Below are 18,188 nucleotides of genomic sequence, written 5' to 3'. Positions count from 1 at the left end.
GAAAGAGACAACAAAAGAAGAATACATTTATGTTGCTGAAACAGAAATGTTTTTCATTCTAACCTGTGATATGTGCCTGCAAAATTAATGCAAAACATACATGAAAAAAATAAGAAGAAGAATTATGCTACTTGTTTCACCAGAAGATGTGGCTGAAAAGCATTTGTAATGTCAGAAATTTTTCCTAGCTACCATCGTCATCCCAAACCCTCAGTTTTACTCAAAACAAAGCAATTCAGATGCATTAAGTCATCTTAGCTATGTCAAATATGCATGTATTCAACAAAAATCCATTAGCCACATGTTTCTTGTTCTCATACAACAGCTTATTGTAGGGGAAACCCATCGTGGGAAATTCTGAGGGGGGATCTGCCCATCTCCCACGTATTTGGAGATCCTCTAGACAAAGTCTTCAATATTCTCCTTCTCTTTGTAAAGTATTCCATTCATGATCAAGATCCAGTGGGCAGTAGGACTCAAGATGACTCATGCATCTTTTACAAGCTGATTTCATTTGCATGAATTTACAATGAAAGCTTTCTGCTATGTGAGGAGAAGAAAAACTAGGGAAAGTGTGGCTTAACAGAGTGGCGCAGCAGTTTGGTGTGTATTTACCTGATTCGATGCTGTAAACAATCTCTGCATTATGTCCTTTGTCTTTGTCAAGAGCCGTGACCTGGAGCACGGCCGAGCCGATGGCTGCGGATTCAAACACACGGCCGGAGTAAGGTGTGCCTATAAACCACGGTGCATTGTCATTGGTGTCATCTACGTTGACAATGACACGAACAAGGTTCCTCTTAACTGGGATGTCCTGGTCTCGAACCTGGAGGAGGGAAATTTACGAAGAGACACGTACAGAGGAGGAAAAGGAAAAAAATGACAGACAAGAGCGTTAGAGACCTCAAGGAATAATTCATTCTTCAACAGCAACATAATAGAACAGCAAATTATTCATATTTTTTAAAGGCATAGCAAAAACAAGCTTATCTTAATTTCATGGATGTTTCATTTCCCAATGAAGTAAACAATCCCAAAATAAACTCCATTAAACCACACATAGGAACTTCTCATAATTCATTAAACTATTGTTAAATTGCCAGTGTTCACTAATTCATACCATGACGGTGAGGATGTGACGATGCATAGTCTCGTGGTCCAGTCGCTCAGCTGTGTACAGAGTGCCCGTTCCCGGGTCGAGTCGGAACTTCCTCAGGCTGAAGGGATCAGTGCTGCTCAGGAGCGTAAAGGTCAGTTTGTTCTTCTCGTCTCTGTCCACAGCGCTGATCTGCAGGACCTCGGTCCCTGCTGGCTTGTCTTCGGGGACATTCACCTCATACACCTGCTGAGAGAACTGCGGCCGGTGGTTGTTGGTGTCAATGACACGGATAAGCACCTAGAAGAGAAAAATGAATTGTAAAGTTAGAACAGAAGATGATGTGTGAAAATAATTTGATTATGATATCTGACAGTTTTCTAATTCCGTCATTGTGTACTCGGGACTTGTTTCAGAGGATAGCTGAATAGCTGAATCTATCCAAAAAATTCAGTGTTACACGTTACTGTTGAACATGTATTTGGTAAAAAGCATAAAGAGGATCATTCTAAAGCAGTGGTCCACATCCTGTTTCAAGTTTCTGTGAGGGTTAGGTTTACATGTGCAGACAAATTACTTACAAACACCCGATGATAGCCTGAAAACCAGTGTGAGTGTAAATGTACTTAATGGTTTTAAACAGAATAATAATTCACAAACAATAAATGTTTAGTACACTCAAATGGCCAAAGATGTGTTTATGACCCTCTTTTTTTATTTCAGTCTCTCCTCTGTACACACACACACACACACACACACACACACACACACACACACACACACACACACACAACTTCTGCAGTCCTTCTAAAATGCTCTTCAGTAAAACGCAGTGTTGTGTAAATATAGACCCGATCGATACATATGATGGCAAAAGCAATATTTTAACTGAATGGCCACTTGATACTGCTAACAGTGGAAACAAGAAATCAATGCTGAAAAACCACAATGCATCTAAATGAACTGTGAGCTCCGTACAGGAGCAGGTGATTAAACTGAGAGTACATGTGTGATAAACCATTTGACAGTGGGCTGCCAACTGTGGAAAGTCAGAGGGCCTCTCCAGGGCTATTAACAATATATAACATGTCTAAAAGTACTTAGTAACTTTTAGGATGGTTAAACATGTTTTAGTGTTACTGTTCTGCAGATTTAATATTCTGCTAATATATTCAAAGCTGTTCAGACTCAGATCCATGAGACAAATCTCTACACATGTGCTTCTTGCTTGGGACAGCAAAAAGTGCAGTCGCTGTGTTTCTTTTGCCACACACACAACAAAGAATCTAACATCCCCAAACTGTAAAATTCCACTGGGAGCATGTTTTATCAACACCAGCCACTCGTCTAGTGGACTTCCGACAGAGGATTATGGAGAGCTGCTGGAATGCCATCTCTGCTTCCCAGACCAGCGAGGGGCTTCTACCGTTGCCAAACATGGGGAACAAAGGGATCAGCCCAGATTAGACACCTGCATACCAAACACCAGGGGGTGATGTCCTGTAAGGAACCGGGCAAAGCCGAGCTGTTTGGTGTAGGAACAGTGAAGGAGACGTCAGTAACAAAAGCCCTGACCAGATGACAGCTCGCTGGCTGACCAGGATTTGTCAGACCTCTGGTCAGCACAACTGCCCACTGTTGTTTTTTTGTCATAAGTCTGTTTGTTGAGCGCTGAGAGCCTACATCAGAGACAAATATAGACTCAATCCGACAGCACTGATAACATTTACAATCTGCTGTGTGCTGTGATGTTGGCAATGCTGCTGAAGCTCACAGATGTCTTCTTGCAGGGGGAGCGTTGGGCTGCATGCTGTCTGTCAGTGCTGTAAACTGGCTGATTGCCACAAGTCATGTGTCATGAGCGACCCATGTCACACTGCTAATCAGTATGCGTAATGTAAAATAAATACAATTTTCTAATGAGGAATTAACCCTGAAAAGGCGTATGAAATTGGGCCCGTACTGTATGATTCAGCAGGCTGACAAGCTATCTCATTCCAAGCATGTCTTCTCATGTCATGCCAGACATCGTATACCACCACATCCGCGATGTCTCACAATCCACCTTTAACACACACTGATGCACATGCGTGCATCCACACACACGGGCTCATAAAATGTGCACTGCCACACATACATCCACACAAAGAGGCTGCCCAATGTGTCTCAATCTGGCCAGCGTCAGATAACACGTCTTGTGAATAGTGAGGAAGGTGGCAAGAGCTGATAGTGCTGTCAAGAAGCAGAAAGGAATGGAACCGGGTCAGTAGTATCCACATCTATCCACAATGTACTATTTCAGGTGGTTGAGAAAGCAAACAAAAGGCTGTTCAGCCTCCATATGCACACAAACTTGCCTTTCCCCTTGCAAGGAGGCTCTACAACACTTCAAAGGAACTTTGCCCCCAAACATCACAAAGCGGCATGATACAGCCTGACTGCAGCAGAAATGCTGGTGTACAAGAAAACTCTCTAGTCTTTGTATATGGCTTCCTCTGGGAATGCTGGAGAGGAATAAGATTGAGACAGAGACACAGACGTGACAGATGGAGATACTAAAGAAAAAAAGTGCTGTGAGGGTGAGACGAGAGAATGAAAGAGAAGTGACGGAGAAAAACCAAAGAAAGCTAAGGAAAATGGTCAGATTTAGAAAACACAGGCTGTGGGAGGGAACGACAGAAATACACACACACACACACACACACACACACACAAAGATGTGGCTGAGAATAAAATACAAATAGTATACAAAAAGAGTCCTAGATATAAAAGTCAGCTTTGATACTGAAGGCAAGAAAACATGGGAGTATGAGTGAATAAGGTGAACCTTCGAGCGAGACATAAAGACGGTCTTTGTAATGTGGACTGAGATAACACAAGAAACAGGAGACCAGGAACAGATTGTGAGCAGAACAGCTTGAGGTGCTTGCACGGCCAAGGGAGGATGTCATATAGCTGGAGATGGGGGAAGGGAGGCTGGGCTGCATGCCGAGGCTGCCTTGTTGGCGCAGCTCTTGGCTATGAGGTGCCCGAGCTAGAATGCGGCACCCCTTGTCTACATCAGCTGATCCTTCAGAGACGCCTTCATGCAACTACAATGGCCAAATGGAGAACACAGAACAGAAGGGCCGACTGTTTCCCATAGACCTCCCACAGGCCATGAGCTTCATACTGATATCACCACTGGAGCTGCAGGCAGGTTGGATTAAACATAATTTCCAATTTAGTCATTTGAAAGTAAAACAGACATTCAAAAACAAAAGTGTGCTTACGAGATCACAGAAAAGGAGCCTTCTGAATAACGAAACACCTTTTGGGTTTTGTGTATCCAGGAAAGGACACATGGGGGCTTTCATTGTGCTCATTGTCCTCCTGTGCCATGCGTAGGAGAGGAAGCCCTCCTGCCAGGTGGCAGGTTCTGGGCAAAGGCAGGGCACTGGCACCAAGCACTCCAGCATGTTCCCAAAACAGGATTAACACAGCCCACTACCCACAGAGGTCCAGTGCTCTTGTTTGCGTTTTATTCTACCCAAACAGAATAACCATCATCCCTGCATGCCTGGCCAATGAATGTGGAGCTTTTTGAGAAACGGAGAGGGAGAAAATCAGGAAGAAAGACAAAGAGGGAGAAGTAGAGAGAGAGAGGGAGAACAAAACGGGGAAAAAAAAACATTCCAAGGAGAGAGAAAATAGGCCAGCCTGTCTGGCAACACAGCTTCCACATGACTTTGATTTGAGGAATAGATAAGTCCAACTTTGAGCTTTCACGAGGTGTGCTGCACGTGTGTCATCGGGTAGATCTAATTTTCAGTTAACTTCTGTATGACTTGTTTTACAGGTAAACTAATGCTGGAAAATTCCTAACGGTTAACAAACAATTAACAACTCTTTTACATTGATTCTTGGATTTATGTTATGTTGCGAGAACGGAGATAGAGACAACTGATTACTCAACATCTTTTATGTAACAATCTACAGATTAGACTATTTCTTCAAGTGTTCAATGGTTAATCCTAATACTGTGTAATCAGGTTGATAAACTATGGGGTTAATATAACACGCCTGCCTTGAGAAGACAGCGTAAACCTACCTGAAAACGACACTGATACATTTCACTGTGGTCTGACACAAGCTTTTCAAAACCACAGCCCTTTGGGTTCCTCACTGTTACAGAAAACATGTACTTCTCAGCAGGCAACAAGAGGTGCATTTACAGTTTCTGTTAAAACCCCCGCTGACAAAGCAAATACTGTCACTGCTGAACAATGTTATCGGATAAACAAGTTAGTAGCCAAAACACTCAGGTGGCTTTCCTGAAACATGAAGCATTCAGTATGCTGAATCCTTGGGACATTAACGGCTCTCCCAAAAACGTGTGCAAGTCGACCGACTGGTGCTATATGTCATATATTAAGCCTGCAGGCTACAATACTACACTAAAGATATATGCTTCTTTCTCACCCGTATCCTGATTGTCATTAACATTAAATTAACATTTCCACTTTGATGTATTCATTCCTAACCTCCCAAATTTGGACGATTGCTGTGGCCTCTGTATGCCTTTCTCAGTCACCTATTTGGCTCTCAGCACATCCCAGGCAACTGGCCTAAATCACATCACAAGTGTGGTTTATAGAGCATACAAATTCACTAAATCCGTTCCCTCTGTGGAAAACAGCTGACCTACAGCGGTCAGCTGGGTCTGCAGGCCTGCATCTTACATGCTAGCGCTCATCTACGGGAGAGCTGCAGCTCCAATAATACATTCAAAAATATGCACATTTGAAATCTGCAGGCAGTGCGAAAGAGTGCACTGTTGCAAGCAGTAAGCTCCATCTGATTTACTGTGGGAGTGATTATTTGTGGGAGTGATTATTCTTTGACCCATTTCTTGTGTGAAACTGATGGTTCAATTGAGCTGTGATGACTGGGAGAGATGGGATTGATAAAACTGATTATGGAGTAGCACATACAGTAAAACTTTCCATCACAGTAGGAACATTTGAGGCAATGATATACTGTACATTTTGAAGATAGATTATTATCAGGAAATCTACTTTTGCTGCCAAAGTCAAGTTTTCTGTGTAAATGAAGTATCATAACATCACAGCAGCATTTGATACCATTTCTTTGCTTTTCTGTGTGAATTAAATAAATAAAATAAAGCTTTGACGTCTAATCAGTGACCCTGTATATTTATATGAAGACTGAATTAAATCATTCCCTGTAATGTGAAAGGGTTCCTGGTACAGTCAGTCCCACTGAGAGTTGAGCTCTGCTGAGAATTAGACCTTTTGAATAGTTTAACCTTTGAATGTGATTAATTTGACTTAAAATGTCACTGCGTGCAGTATTACTGAGGGGCTTTTAAATAAGTGTCTGCTGCCAGGGCTTTTAAAAAAGTGCTTTATGTGGCGAGAAAAATCATGGCTGAGAAAATAGGTACTCTGTGTCTGTTTTTTAAGGTTTTGCACTAAACTAAAGGACGTGCCGCTTCCTCGGATGAGCTGCAAAATGCCAGTGAAGGCGGCGCTTCATCCAAGGCTCAGTGGAGCACAGCAGCCAGATGATGAAAGGCTTTATTCATACGGAGTGACAACAAATAGATTCTTTTCCAGCTACAGTTCTCTGAAGCTCCCCTTTGAGGACAAAGGACAAAACATTTTGAATGCCACCATCCCATATGACCCAAAACTACCATGTACAAACCTTCAAAATCTCATGGACAAGGCATGACCATCCGAACAAAAACCGAAGACAACTTGCATGCTTAAAAGCTTTTATCGTGGCGGTTCAGCTTTGGTATCAGCTGGGAAGCTCGATATATGCAAGAAGGATTAAATTAGCATAATAATATATTAAAATGCAAGTATGCGACTGCTTTGGAAGTTTCTTTAGAAGCAACTTTTGGTTTCATCTTTCATCAAAACGGTTCACAGAGGGTCTTTTGGTGACTAATACTTTTCTTCTTCTGCATAAAAGCATCTTTTCCGTTGGTTTTGTAGTTTCCAGACGGCAGCATGAGCACACTTGTGTATGTATGAGTGTAATATATTTAGCTATTTTGAGTCCATTCAGAAAAGACTGAGGCAATCTGTTCTTGTCGGAGAAGAGTAAGAGAAGGTTCACAGGTTCAGAGAGAGAGAGACGCAGCAGAGGGAAGAGTGGAGGGGGCTCAAGAATGTATACTTAAAAAAAAACCCTCTGGCTAGACGGCACCAACATCACAGCAGCTCTGCTTCGGGAATGAGACAATGGAAGATTCCTGGAGTTTAATGCTCAACTGAGATGGCAGAGAACAGAGGAGGGGGAAAACTGACTGCTCATATCATGGTTTAAAAACTTGTTCAACAAAAGAGTCTGATCATTCAATTTCAGACGACTGAGGCTTGACTTAAAGGAACAGTGTGTAAGATTTAGGGGATTAAGTGGCATCTAGCAGTGAGGATTGCTGAAACATCTCCCAGTTAAAATTCCTTCAGTGTTCATTGTTCAGGAGGTTTTCACAGGGAGCTGTTTATCCGCAAAGGTCTCTTCCTCTCCAAATCAAACAGACCAGGTGATTTAAACCAGCATAAACACTGAATAAAGCAATTTAACATTAAAAATCAGTGTTTTTCAGACACTCTCATCACAGAGGGGCTGCATTTGTGGCTAAACAAAGCAAAGCTGTTAGCTGTCATTTATAGCATTCTCTTCATTCTAACTTGTTAGCCCAGAAAACTTCGTATGGCATAAGTCCACCAAACACTTTCAGTATGGTACCTTTGGAACCTAAAGTAATCCTTCAGACATGGTACCTAGACACTAGCATTTCCACCACAAACAGTACTCTTCAATGTGGGTGGGGTTGTTGTCACTCAGTGTTCTGTCCAGCACTCACTGTAATTCCTCATTACTGGTGACACAGATGTGTTCTGTCCAGCACTCACTGTAATTCCTCATTACTGGTGACACAGATGGAAGCCTGCACCTTGTTTATCGTCCACAGAACGACGCTGCACACTGACATTTTGCAGAACAAACAGAACAGGCTGCAGTGAGAGTCTCTCTCCATGGGGTATTTTAAAATAGTGGTATTGTGCATTTAGTCCTTATTAGGCAAGCTTGGGGGTTAAGTGATCCGTAGCCCACAGGAATGACGCTCCATGATGCTTTTTTTTTTGTCTGAGTGAGGATTCTAACATACGCAGTTCGCATAACATGGTCGAAATTAATATATATATATATATATATATATATATATATATATATGCTTGAAGATTCACTCATTAGTGCATGTAATATAAAAACTAAAGTAATTGTCAAAGTTGTCACAGTGAAATTTAAGGTGTTTTGATGGATTCATGTCATCAACTCGTGCATTGAGTAACATCACAAGTTAACGTTCCATCTTAAAAGTCGCTGGCAGTCGGCCCAGTGAATGAAGTTTTTTCTCAGACTCCAGCTGCTGCAAGAGGCAGCAAAACATCCTTTCATTTTATAGTTACAGTCTACTGATAACACTCGTTCACAGCTCTACCTTTTAGTACCAGATCTCTGTGTTAGGTACCCCAATAGAGGGGGGACCAAAAATGGGGACGGTACGGAATGGTCCCATTGGTACCATCCACAACTTTTCACAGTGGAAACGGAAAAACTGTACCGTACTGTACTGCTCGGTGGAAACAGGGCTATAGCTAACATCATCTGCAGTAAACGAGGACAGAGGGCAAAAACTGAGCATTTCTGCAGATTTATTTTCTGCTTGTTTGCCAAATATTTTGATAAACTGCCAGCTAACCTTCCTTTTTATAACATTTGTGACAACAAGCGTTATCAACATCTACTTGAGTAAAATGCAGCCATACTTGTGATTGTTTTGCTTTCTCTACCATGACGAGCGCTGGAAGTTTTACTGGAGTCAGTGTGTGAGTGTGTGTAAAAGCACAAACTCGCCCCTCGCGCAAATACAGCCACAGAGAGGAAGAGAGAACTGATAATAATTGCTTGATAACATTATTTTCAGCCATGGAGATCTCACTCCCTGAAGTACCGATAGCAAAAAAAAACTCCACACCTTAGCAATACTTTGAGTTTTTAATAATTTAGAGCCTATTTCCCATTTCGAGCCAGGTTTGTAAGGGCATGCCTACTCTTAACATTAAGCTTAACTTACCCACTGCCTTATATTGTGCAGACAGATATTAAAGTGCTATTATCTAAACCTTGCCGAGAAAGTGAATAAGCATATTTCTCAAAATGTCAAACTAACTTTTTTTAATCAAAAGATCTGTCTCCCTATCTGTGGAGCTGATAATGAAAATACAGCAGTAAATCTAGCGGTAAAACACAATTCAACCACACCCTACAGGCAGCACCAGACAATATGAGAAGATCTCTTCCAACAGCACAGCCTTACTGAATCATAGCCCATAGTTTTGTATTACCTGTCCAGTTTTTGCAAGGCCACATTACGGAGTTAGAAGTCAGGTCATGTAAGGATGTAATGAGACTCAAACCTGTAAATGGTCAATTTTCCCGAGCCAGTTGAGAGCGATGATAGCATCACGACACAAATATATCATAACAAACACAACAGTTTGGCCGATGCTTCACTCATTACCCGTCCCATTCTTCCTGCTATTTCTAACATGAGGAAAAACAGAACCATGACAACTGCCTCATCAGCTTCCAGCCGTTTCATTAGTGTTTCAATTACCTGGGTGCTGACAGTTCGTGTCCCGTCTGTGGCTTCCACCGTCAGGTTGTAATTTGATTTCTGCTCAGCGTCCAGGGGCCGCGCAACAATCAGGGTTCCACTGGCCTTGCCCACGTCAAAGCGGCTGTCATAATTACCACCTGTGGAATCATTTTTTTTTGTACAAACAAAGAGGGACAAAAGATTAGTGACATATTGTCATTTAGTTGTGTGCATGTAGCAAGGTTGCACAAACAGGAAATGAGGGCGCTGAGATGGGCAAACAAACATCAACTCTCAGCTGTGATGATTTTGAACATAATAATGAATAGAAACACTTATGCTGATATCACCAACTATCAGTAGATGTTTCTTGTTTATCGGAAAATAATCCACATAATTCATGCAATTCCCCCACACAAAAAAATGACGGGTACATACAAGCGATGAATAATAACTACACAACATATATTTTACACACTGAATGCTGAAATGTGAAGGCTCAACGACACAACAGTGGATGTAAAATGAAGCTGTAATTCACACAATGAGAGGAGAGGAGGTTTTCCATTTTCTCTTGAGACTCTTAATCAGGTCACAGGTTTAGGGGGGAAAAACGTGGCACAACATCAATCCAGCAGCACGACACAGTTCAACCACAGCCAACAGGCAGCACCAACACACAGTGTGGGATGATCTCTTAATATGACTCAGCCTATTAGGAGATCCCAGCAGCTACCTTCTGCTGTACAGTTGTGGTCACAAGCCATCTGAAGGATGTAAAACATCTCAGTATCCTCTATGCCGTCTTGCAAAAATCCAACCAAACAGAACATTCCAGAGAAAAGAGGAAAGCGGTAAGCGGAGCAGAGAGAGAGAGAGAGAAAGAGAGAGGAGAAGAAAAGAGACGTGTCAGTCAGACATTGATTAGAGGGAGGACAGGCTGGGAGGAAGAAGGAAGAGGCAAGCATTTTGAAAGCAGTCAATTTAAATCTTCTCATGCATACAGTGCCTATCACAAGTTAAAAAAAAAACACATTCGAGAGGAGACAAATTAAGTTTTAACACTTTAAAAAAGAGTTGTCAATTAAAATTCTGGGGAAATATACTTCATCTCAGTTGGCTCACTCGGGGCAGCCGGGAAAACTATCAATATTTATTGTTTCTGAGCCATTAATTTACAGTACTATGCTGTTATCTAATCTGCTCTCCGAGGCAGAGAGCAGAAGTATGGAAAAAGTGAAAATGAGAAAAATGGTTTGATGATTTGACGATGGCTAACAAAATGCTACTGGCCTTGCCTTCAATGTATGCATGTTTAGCTTAATTAACAACTTGTAAACAGTAACTGCCATCAAATCTACATAGGGGCTAAACACGCAGGTTCTGCACTAGTCTCTACAAACAAAATTTGTCCTTCCACACACAAACACTATGTTAGTCCTCAAAAGAGTTCTTCCACCTACGATGCATTTCTCTAACATGGGTCATTTCGACAGTATACATGCACACACACGTGACAGAGATGCACGAGAAGGAGGCATTACCTGTGATTTCAAACCACACAGGAACATCAGAGGACTCTGTGGCGACGACCCCCACCATGTGTGCCACGGGGTCGCTTTCCATCACAGAGAAGGTGAAGGGGGACTCCTCGAAAAGCAGAGGGGCCGCATCGGCCGGCAATTCTGGCTTGGGGATCCACTCGATGTGGAGGCGACAAGTGGAGGATTTCTGAGGGCGTCCGTTGTCGACGGCTTTAATCTGAGAGAGAGGCGGAATGAAAGATGTTACACGGTGTTATGTAACATTTCGTTGCAACTGAGTTTATGTACGTCTCTCTGTTGGATCCTCTGCCTGAAACTCTTCAGAAGTACATATGCGGGGAGTTTGTTTTGATTCTTGCTCATTAATGCTTAAAGAAAAAATGCACCAATAGATCTTCTGTAAGTAGAACCACTAATATATGGCACCAGTCCACAGAATGGCTTGTGTTTCAGTTGTTAAAGCTTTTCTGTCCTCCGAGCTGTCCACATGGTGTTAGAACTGTGCGTTTTGAATAACAAAACACCTTTTGTGTGGTATTCTTTTGTGATTTAACCTTTGTGTGAGGACTGGAATTACTGTAAACTGTGGTGAGCAGCGTCCTCTCGCAGCAGGAGACACAACTTACTGGTGTATATGGGGACATAAAATCTAGGTGAAAACACCAAAAAAGACGAGCATCAAGTTAACACCTCAGCAGTTTATCACAGCCAACTGTGATGACTAAACTACGTCTCCCAGGTGGAACACTGACAGATAACATTCATTTATTCACACATACAACACATTTATTCCTCAGTAATTCTAAGATACTCTCAACAGCTGCCATGATGAGAAGAATTTTTTCGAGTGCTGTAAACTGTAAGTTTGTTAATGGCCAATAACAAGTCACAATAACGATCGACTAATCAGGCTTTTGATGACGAAGGCTCCACAGTAATGCTGCATTTACACTGCACCTTACTGTTCAACTCGACTCGACTAACTTTTGGTACCAGTTAGGGGTGGGCAATATGGCCCTAAACTAATATCAAGATATTTGATATTTTTGCAGTAACTATCTTCTTGGTACCAAAAACAGTACCAGGTACAATCCACAACTTTTGCCGATGGAAAATTAAAAAGAGCGAGTTTGATTCTGTAGCTCTGTGCCGTTCCACACAGTGGAAATGCAGCATAATAAGTCTACAGTAATAAAGCAAACATACTGAACATCCTTGTAACAATGACATCCTAATTGGATAGTGTGGGCTGGTGGTTGGAATATGCTCCCTATAATTTTAAGTAGAATCTTTTTGCAAGTAATTTCCTTCCCCACTTGTGGACCAACATGATGTGTCTGGACCAATTATCTTCTTGTCTCTTTAACAGTGACTTCCTTTACTGCATTTTTAAACACAAAACCCTAAAAAAAAGCAAGCTGCAGAAACAAAGGAGGTAAGAAGACTTGAGAGGAGAATGAGAACACAACAGTAAAACAATAAACAAGCATCTGTTGTAAACATTTACAGCTCACTGAGAGACTATCAGGCAGAGGACAGGGTGAGGCCCTGGTATAGATACTCACTGTAAGGATGTCGTATTCTCCAGCAGATGAGAACTTCTTCGAAGACACCAGGCCGGTCTTGGGCTCGATGAAGAACTTCCCGTTTTCATCCCCCCCCTCAATGCTGTAAGAGATCTCAGCGTTAGGTCCCTCGTCACGGTCTGATGCAATGACCCGATACACTGGGTCTCTCTTAGTGGCTCGCTCTCTCTCTGGCCTCTCCCGCTCCGGGAGCTTGATCTTGTAGATTTTCTCCAGGAACATGGGCCTGTTGTCGTTCTCATCGAGAACTCGGACGATGACACGGACGGTGGTGGATTTGGCAGGAACACCATGGTCAGTGACTGTGATCTGAGGAGAGAGAATAACAACTTCAGAACAAGAAGAACACAGACTGAAAGGCTTTGGGCTGACAGCAAGGAGGCAAATATCTGATGCAGTGAACTTTAGATCAGTGGTTCCCAATTGGCCCAGCCACAAGATCCAGATTCTTCCTTAGTCATCAGTTCAAGGTTCACACGGTTTATTGGAGAACAGATATCAGACGAGGTGTGGCATTAAACTTTTTAACTGCATCTTATTGAATTATCAATTAAAATACCTCGTTTAACCACACAGTTAAATATATTCAACATTTGGCCATTTTTATGACATTTTTATTTTCCTTTCAGAATAGACCAGTGACCCACTTTTGGACCACGACCCACCAGTTGGGAACCACTGCTTGAAATCCCTTTCTATTTTTTACATAAACACATTAAGACCTGAACCCTTTTAATAGCTATTGTGTTACGAGTTCTGGAACGAGAAGAGAGTAAATTATTTTTTTAAAAAGTGATAAATTCCAGCAAAATCAACAATATTATGTAAAAATATTAAGATCAAAACAGCTGTGTTTGAAACTCATCATTTGAAAGCCAAAAAAAATCAAAGAAGAGGAAAAAAAAAGGTAAGCTTGCTTTCCCTTCATCATGCTTTCATTCCACTACTTTCTCTGCAACTTAACTAGCAGCCAAACTTAAAGGCAACTCCTTCTAAGATTTGCTGGCAGGTTAAATAAACATTTTTACTTGAAAAAACACAAATACACATCAGGCCGTTACCTCATAACCTAATACTCTAATCTCTACAGTATAATAAATGAATCCTGTCAAATACTTTGTCATGAAGTGCTCCACAGAGTGTGCTTCCTCCCTGACTGAAACTGTCTTGATGTTGTAAAAAGGGGGACTTTTTCAGATCTACAAATACAACTCTCTGAGTCTTGTAAGGCAGAATTCTCCAGCAGGGAAATGCAAGACTAAATTGGATTTTAAATATATTTTTTATCCCTACTAGAGAGGGAGAGTGCGGGACTTTAATAGCAGCAATTGTGGTCCCCTGGTTGTGTGGCTGCTCTGTTGGAACCACTTTTGTCTGTAAGGAGCAGCGTTACACCGCTGAGCCTGTCGGACTCCTGGGACCTGCTTTAGCCAAATAATTGAGATTTAATAAGCTAATTTTATGTATAAAGGTGCACTGTCACAATTTAGGGGTATTTTAGGCCATCCTTTAGTATCAGCTCTAATGCACACAGCGATGTAACTACCAGATCGCCTTGGAAATTAAATAATTATAGCCAAATTAGCAAGAGAGATATTATCATATTTTCTTATATAATACTAGATCCACTGTTGCCCCTGGAGAGTCACTAGCTAGGGCTGGTGTATTCAGGTAAACATGCTTTGTTCATCTGAAGGCTGTTAAGGTGAACCCAAAAGTTTGCTAATCTGAAATAATATTTAATTTGTTTGCCTGTGATCATGATAACAGTAGCTTGTATGGCTGCTACACGAACAAACCACCAGAGCTAATTATTTTTAATTAGCTGCACCTCTTCATGGTAGCACCAGCTGCACTGACTCCGCTGCCGTGTGTCAAACTTGCAAACAAATATTTTGCACTGCTAATAAACATTAAGTCTTACTGCACTCCACTAAAGGCTGGGGGCTTTTTTAAAACCCCAGACGTGCTCAGTATAAAAGACGATGTCGCCACAACTGCATCGTTAATGGGGCCCTAATTTAAATCATGACATCAAGCATTACTGGTGGCGTGCTAACACTTTGTAATTTGTGCCACGGTTTAACACTCCGCCGTGTCTTCGGACATTTGAGAGCACAGTTTGAGGAGTTTAATCAAAAGCAAAGAGCCACAGGCTGACCTAAACAAACACAATTTTCATAGAGTCCCAGAAAAAGCGCTGCCGACTGGGCGCTGGTAGAGATGTGAGCATTTCTAGCTTCGAGCTGCAAAATACTGTAGAAAGGCAGAACAAATGCCACAGTCATTTAAAACCATCTGCTAAGTGCTTCACTAAAAACAGTCAGGAGTCCAAGGCCAGGAACACACCATTTGGTGCTATAGTTTCAATTACTAAAGTAATGTGTTTTTGTTTTTCTCGCAGTGTCTACAGCTGTCCGTAGTACTCGTACGAGCAGAATTAATGAAATGGAATTACAAGAAACTCAGTGTGAATATCTCTCTCAGGGAGAATGTGTTACGTTGGATGCGGCGCCCATCCTGTGCTGCTTAATGAACATTTCCATTATGATCACATGGGTTTTAGCCTCCTGTATGAAGGTGTAGTGCCTGATATCACTGATTATATAACATAATTTGATGAGAAACATCAAGTATAGAAATAAAATGTCCCAGCACGGCATCCCAACATCACTGCAGTGTGTGTATCTGTGTGCATGAACACTATAGCTACCCAGCGATTCATCAGCACACACGTCTCTTTGGAACATTTTCATCAAAAGCCTTTGTTTGATAATTAGAGAAACCACACAAAAGACAGAGAAGTTACACCAGAGGGAGGGTGTCTCACTGCATCAGTATAGCACTGCTGTGAAGTGAAGGGATCTGAGCCAAGCCATTATGCTCTGATTATCTATTGCAAAACTTTGCGCTTTTTCTGACTGACCATATGGAAGTACTGTTGTTTTAATGCATTCAATGTTATTTACACAAACACTGGGAGTCAGGACAAACTCTGTTTCCACTAGGCCTGGGCAGTATCACAGTATTATGGTATACCAGGGTATTTGGAAATCCTGATGGTATGATTTTCAAAACCATCATAAATAAAGCCGTTCTTCTTTCTATTAAACTCATAGTATGTAGTGCACAGCATGCAGCACCAGAGGTCAGTCTACAGTCCCTACTGGTGGACAGGCAGCTGAGGTGACACCGAGGGGGAGGAAGGAGATAAGTTACAGGACTGTAAACAGCAGCCCAGCAATGGCACGGACATTTTGTTTTGTTTTTTACCAAAACCGGAGCTGGTGATTGTTACAACAGTGGACTAACTAACCAGATAACTAAAAAGAGTAACTAAGACAGTTTGGGTTAGTTTTATTTTGTTTCTAATGAGTTTGAAGGAAGTGTGTTTTACAATGAGTTAACGAGGCAATTATGCCAGTCTTAGTTCTGTGACGAAAAGAAACGACTATTACAAAGGTGCACAGTGGTATTTCTCTGTTTAAGGTGGGAGATACTATTTTTGTTAAGACTTTGTGAGTTTCTATTGTGTATTTAGTCATCTGTAAAAGCTGAGAGAGCTTGCAGAAAGTGGCAAACTCACCGTAACTCATCATATACGTATGGAAAGTTGGATACCGCCCAAGCCTAGTTTCCACTGCAGGAACTTTGCCTCGGGAACTCATGTTGGTCAGGAGCTTCATCAAAAGTGTTTTGCTCAGTTCTGGGTTCTTCACATGAATTGGAAACCCCAACAGTAAGGCTCAAAGGGTAATTTTAGTTTCTACTATACTTTACTTGTTGAGTGTCGTCCCTTTAGCTTAACAGTGTCTCGAGCTACCAGTGGAAACAAACAATGCATAAACTTGATTCAAAATGTAATTATATATCTACACTGTTTTGTGGCTGAATGTTGTGTCAGTTGATTAAATGACCAACAGCATATTGAGCAACACAAAGTGACTGTCAGTGGTAGACCCATCATTGAAATCATTTCTTAAGAGGAAACACTCACTGGTTACAGCTCCTCATGTGTGATTGTTCTATAATGTAGAGTGAATGTGTTTAGGTTTTGGAGTGCTGGTTGCACAAAGCAAACAATTTAAAATGCTTGTTCTGTTTTTTCATTTGTTTGCTTGTTAGTTTGTTTTACACTTTTTGACATTTATAAAATAATTGATTGATCAGGGAAATAGGATCTAACTTCCAAGTCAAATAAGCCACACTGGTAGCCTGTCCAGTTACCCTGTGTGTTGCCAGCTGCATGCTGGGATAGGCTCCAGACAACAGATGTGAACAGCCCATTCACCTTTGCATTTCCATTAAAATGTTCTCTCTCTTCAGTCCCAGGCCTGAATCCTAAGCATGTCCTGGCATGTCCCACTTTTGCTATTTACCCAGCCCCCTCCTTCCTGGGATGGAGGCCTCTCATCCTGCCGCTAGAGCCCACACTCAGACCATCAGGAGCAGCGTTGCCTTTTCTGAAATTCCCCCACTGCCTTTCTGCCTTTAGCTCCCTCTCTTGCTTTCACACACAGGCACACGACGACTACCAACCCCCATCCTTCTCATCATAAAAGCTGAAGGCCCCCTGTGCTCCCTCCACCTCCTCTTGGCATTTGGTGCAAACAATGCTGACACAGCCCCCACCCTAATTGCTCCACATGTTCCACATGGCCCCACATGTTGCGTTTCTTCTCCTACAACAAGTTCACACAAAAACTTCCACACTGGGTAGGTCTTCAATTTGAATTGTTCTGCCAGCATGCAGCTCACACACACAGGCATGTGTGCACACATATATATTCTCCTGAGTCATGATTATCCCTCAATTAGCTGCCCCGAGGATACACTGAGGTGTGTGTGTGTGTGTGTGGGGGGGGTGGGGGGGTGGGGTGTGGAGAGGGCAAATTGTAGGGTTAAGGGATCTGTGCTGCCTCATGAATGTTTGGCCCAATAAAGAGTTTCCTGCTGGATTCCCAATAACCACTGACCAACACACACAAACTCCTTAAGTTGCCATGGTTACACAGCTCTTTCCAGCCTGTGTTCACTCAGCCGCTTTCTACCTATTTAGGTCAAAAGTTACTTGCTTTAAATTATCCCTCCAACTCATATTCAAATTAAATAGGACTGCGAGAGCGGCTTTTTATTAGTTATTCTTCAGAAAAATGTTCTTTGTGCTCTGGATTTACAGTGTCTGATATGATCGAAAGCTCAAGCAATAAACATGATAAAGAAAAGCAAGAATATTAGCATGAAGGGAAGAGGCGTGTTGAATTTGGCATAACATTAAA

General features: G+C 41.9%; 1 protein-coding gene across 3 annotated transcripts in view; it reads right to left on the bottom strand.

Annotated features, from left to right (window-relative positions):
* Positions 1 to 18,188, bottom strand: part of fat1a (FAT atypical cadherin 1a) — an 87,207-nt gene that overhangs the window by 30,129 nt on the left and 38,890 nt on the right. For all 3 annotated transcript variants that reach the window (XM_050045622.1, XM_050045624.1, XM_050045623.1), the window contains exons 5-9: positions 12,889 to 13,218; positions 11,324 to 11,540; positions 9,798 to 9,937; positions 1,121 to 1,396; positions 616 to 826 (exon numbers count right to left, since the gene is read on the bottom strand). In XM_050045622.1, the coding sequence (XP_049901579.1) occupies positions 616 to 826; positions 1,121 to 1,396; positions 9,798 to 9,937; positions 11,324 to 11,540; positions 12,889 to 13,218 (1,174 nt within the window). The remainder of the gene's footprint in view (positions 1 to 615; positions 827 to 1,120; positions 1,397 to 9,797; positions 9,938 to 11,323; positions 11,541 to 12,888; positions 13,219 to 18,188) is intronic.

Source organism: Epinephelus moara, chromosome 5, assembly GCF_006386435.1.
Source record: "Epinephelus moara isolate mb chromosome 5, YSFRI_EMoa_1.0, whole genome shotgun sequence".
Taxonomy (NCBI): Eukaryota; Metazoa; Chordata; class Actinopteri; order Perciformes; family Serranidae; genus Epinephelus; species Epinephelus moara.
The sequence above is the reverse complement of the archived record's forward strand: the minus strand, read 5'-3'. Positions and strand labels throughout refer to the sequence as shown.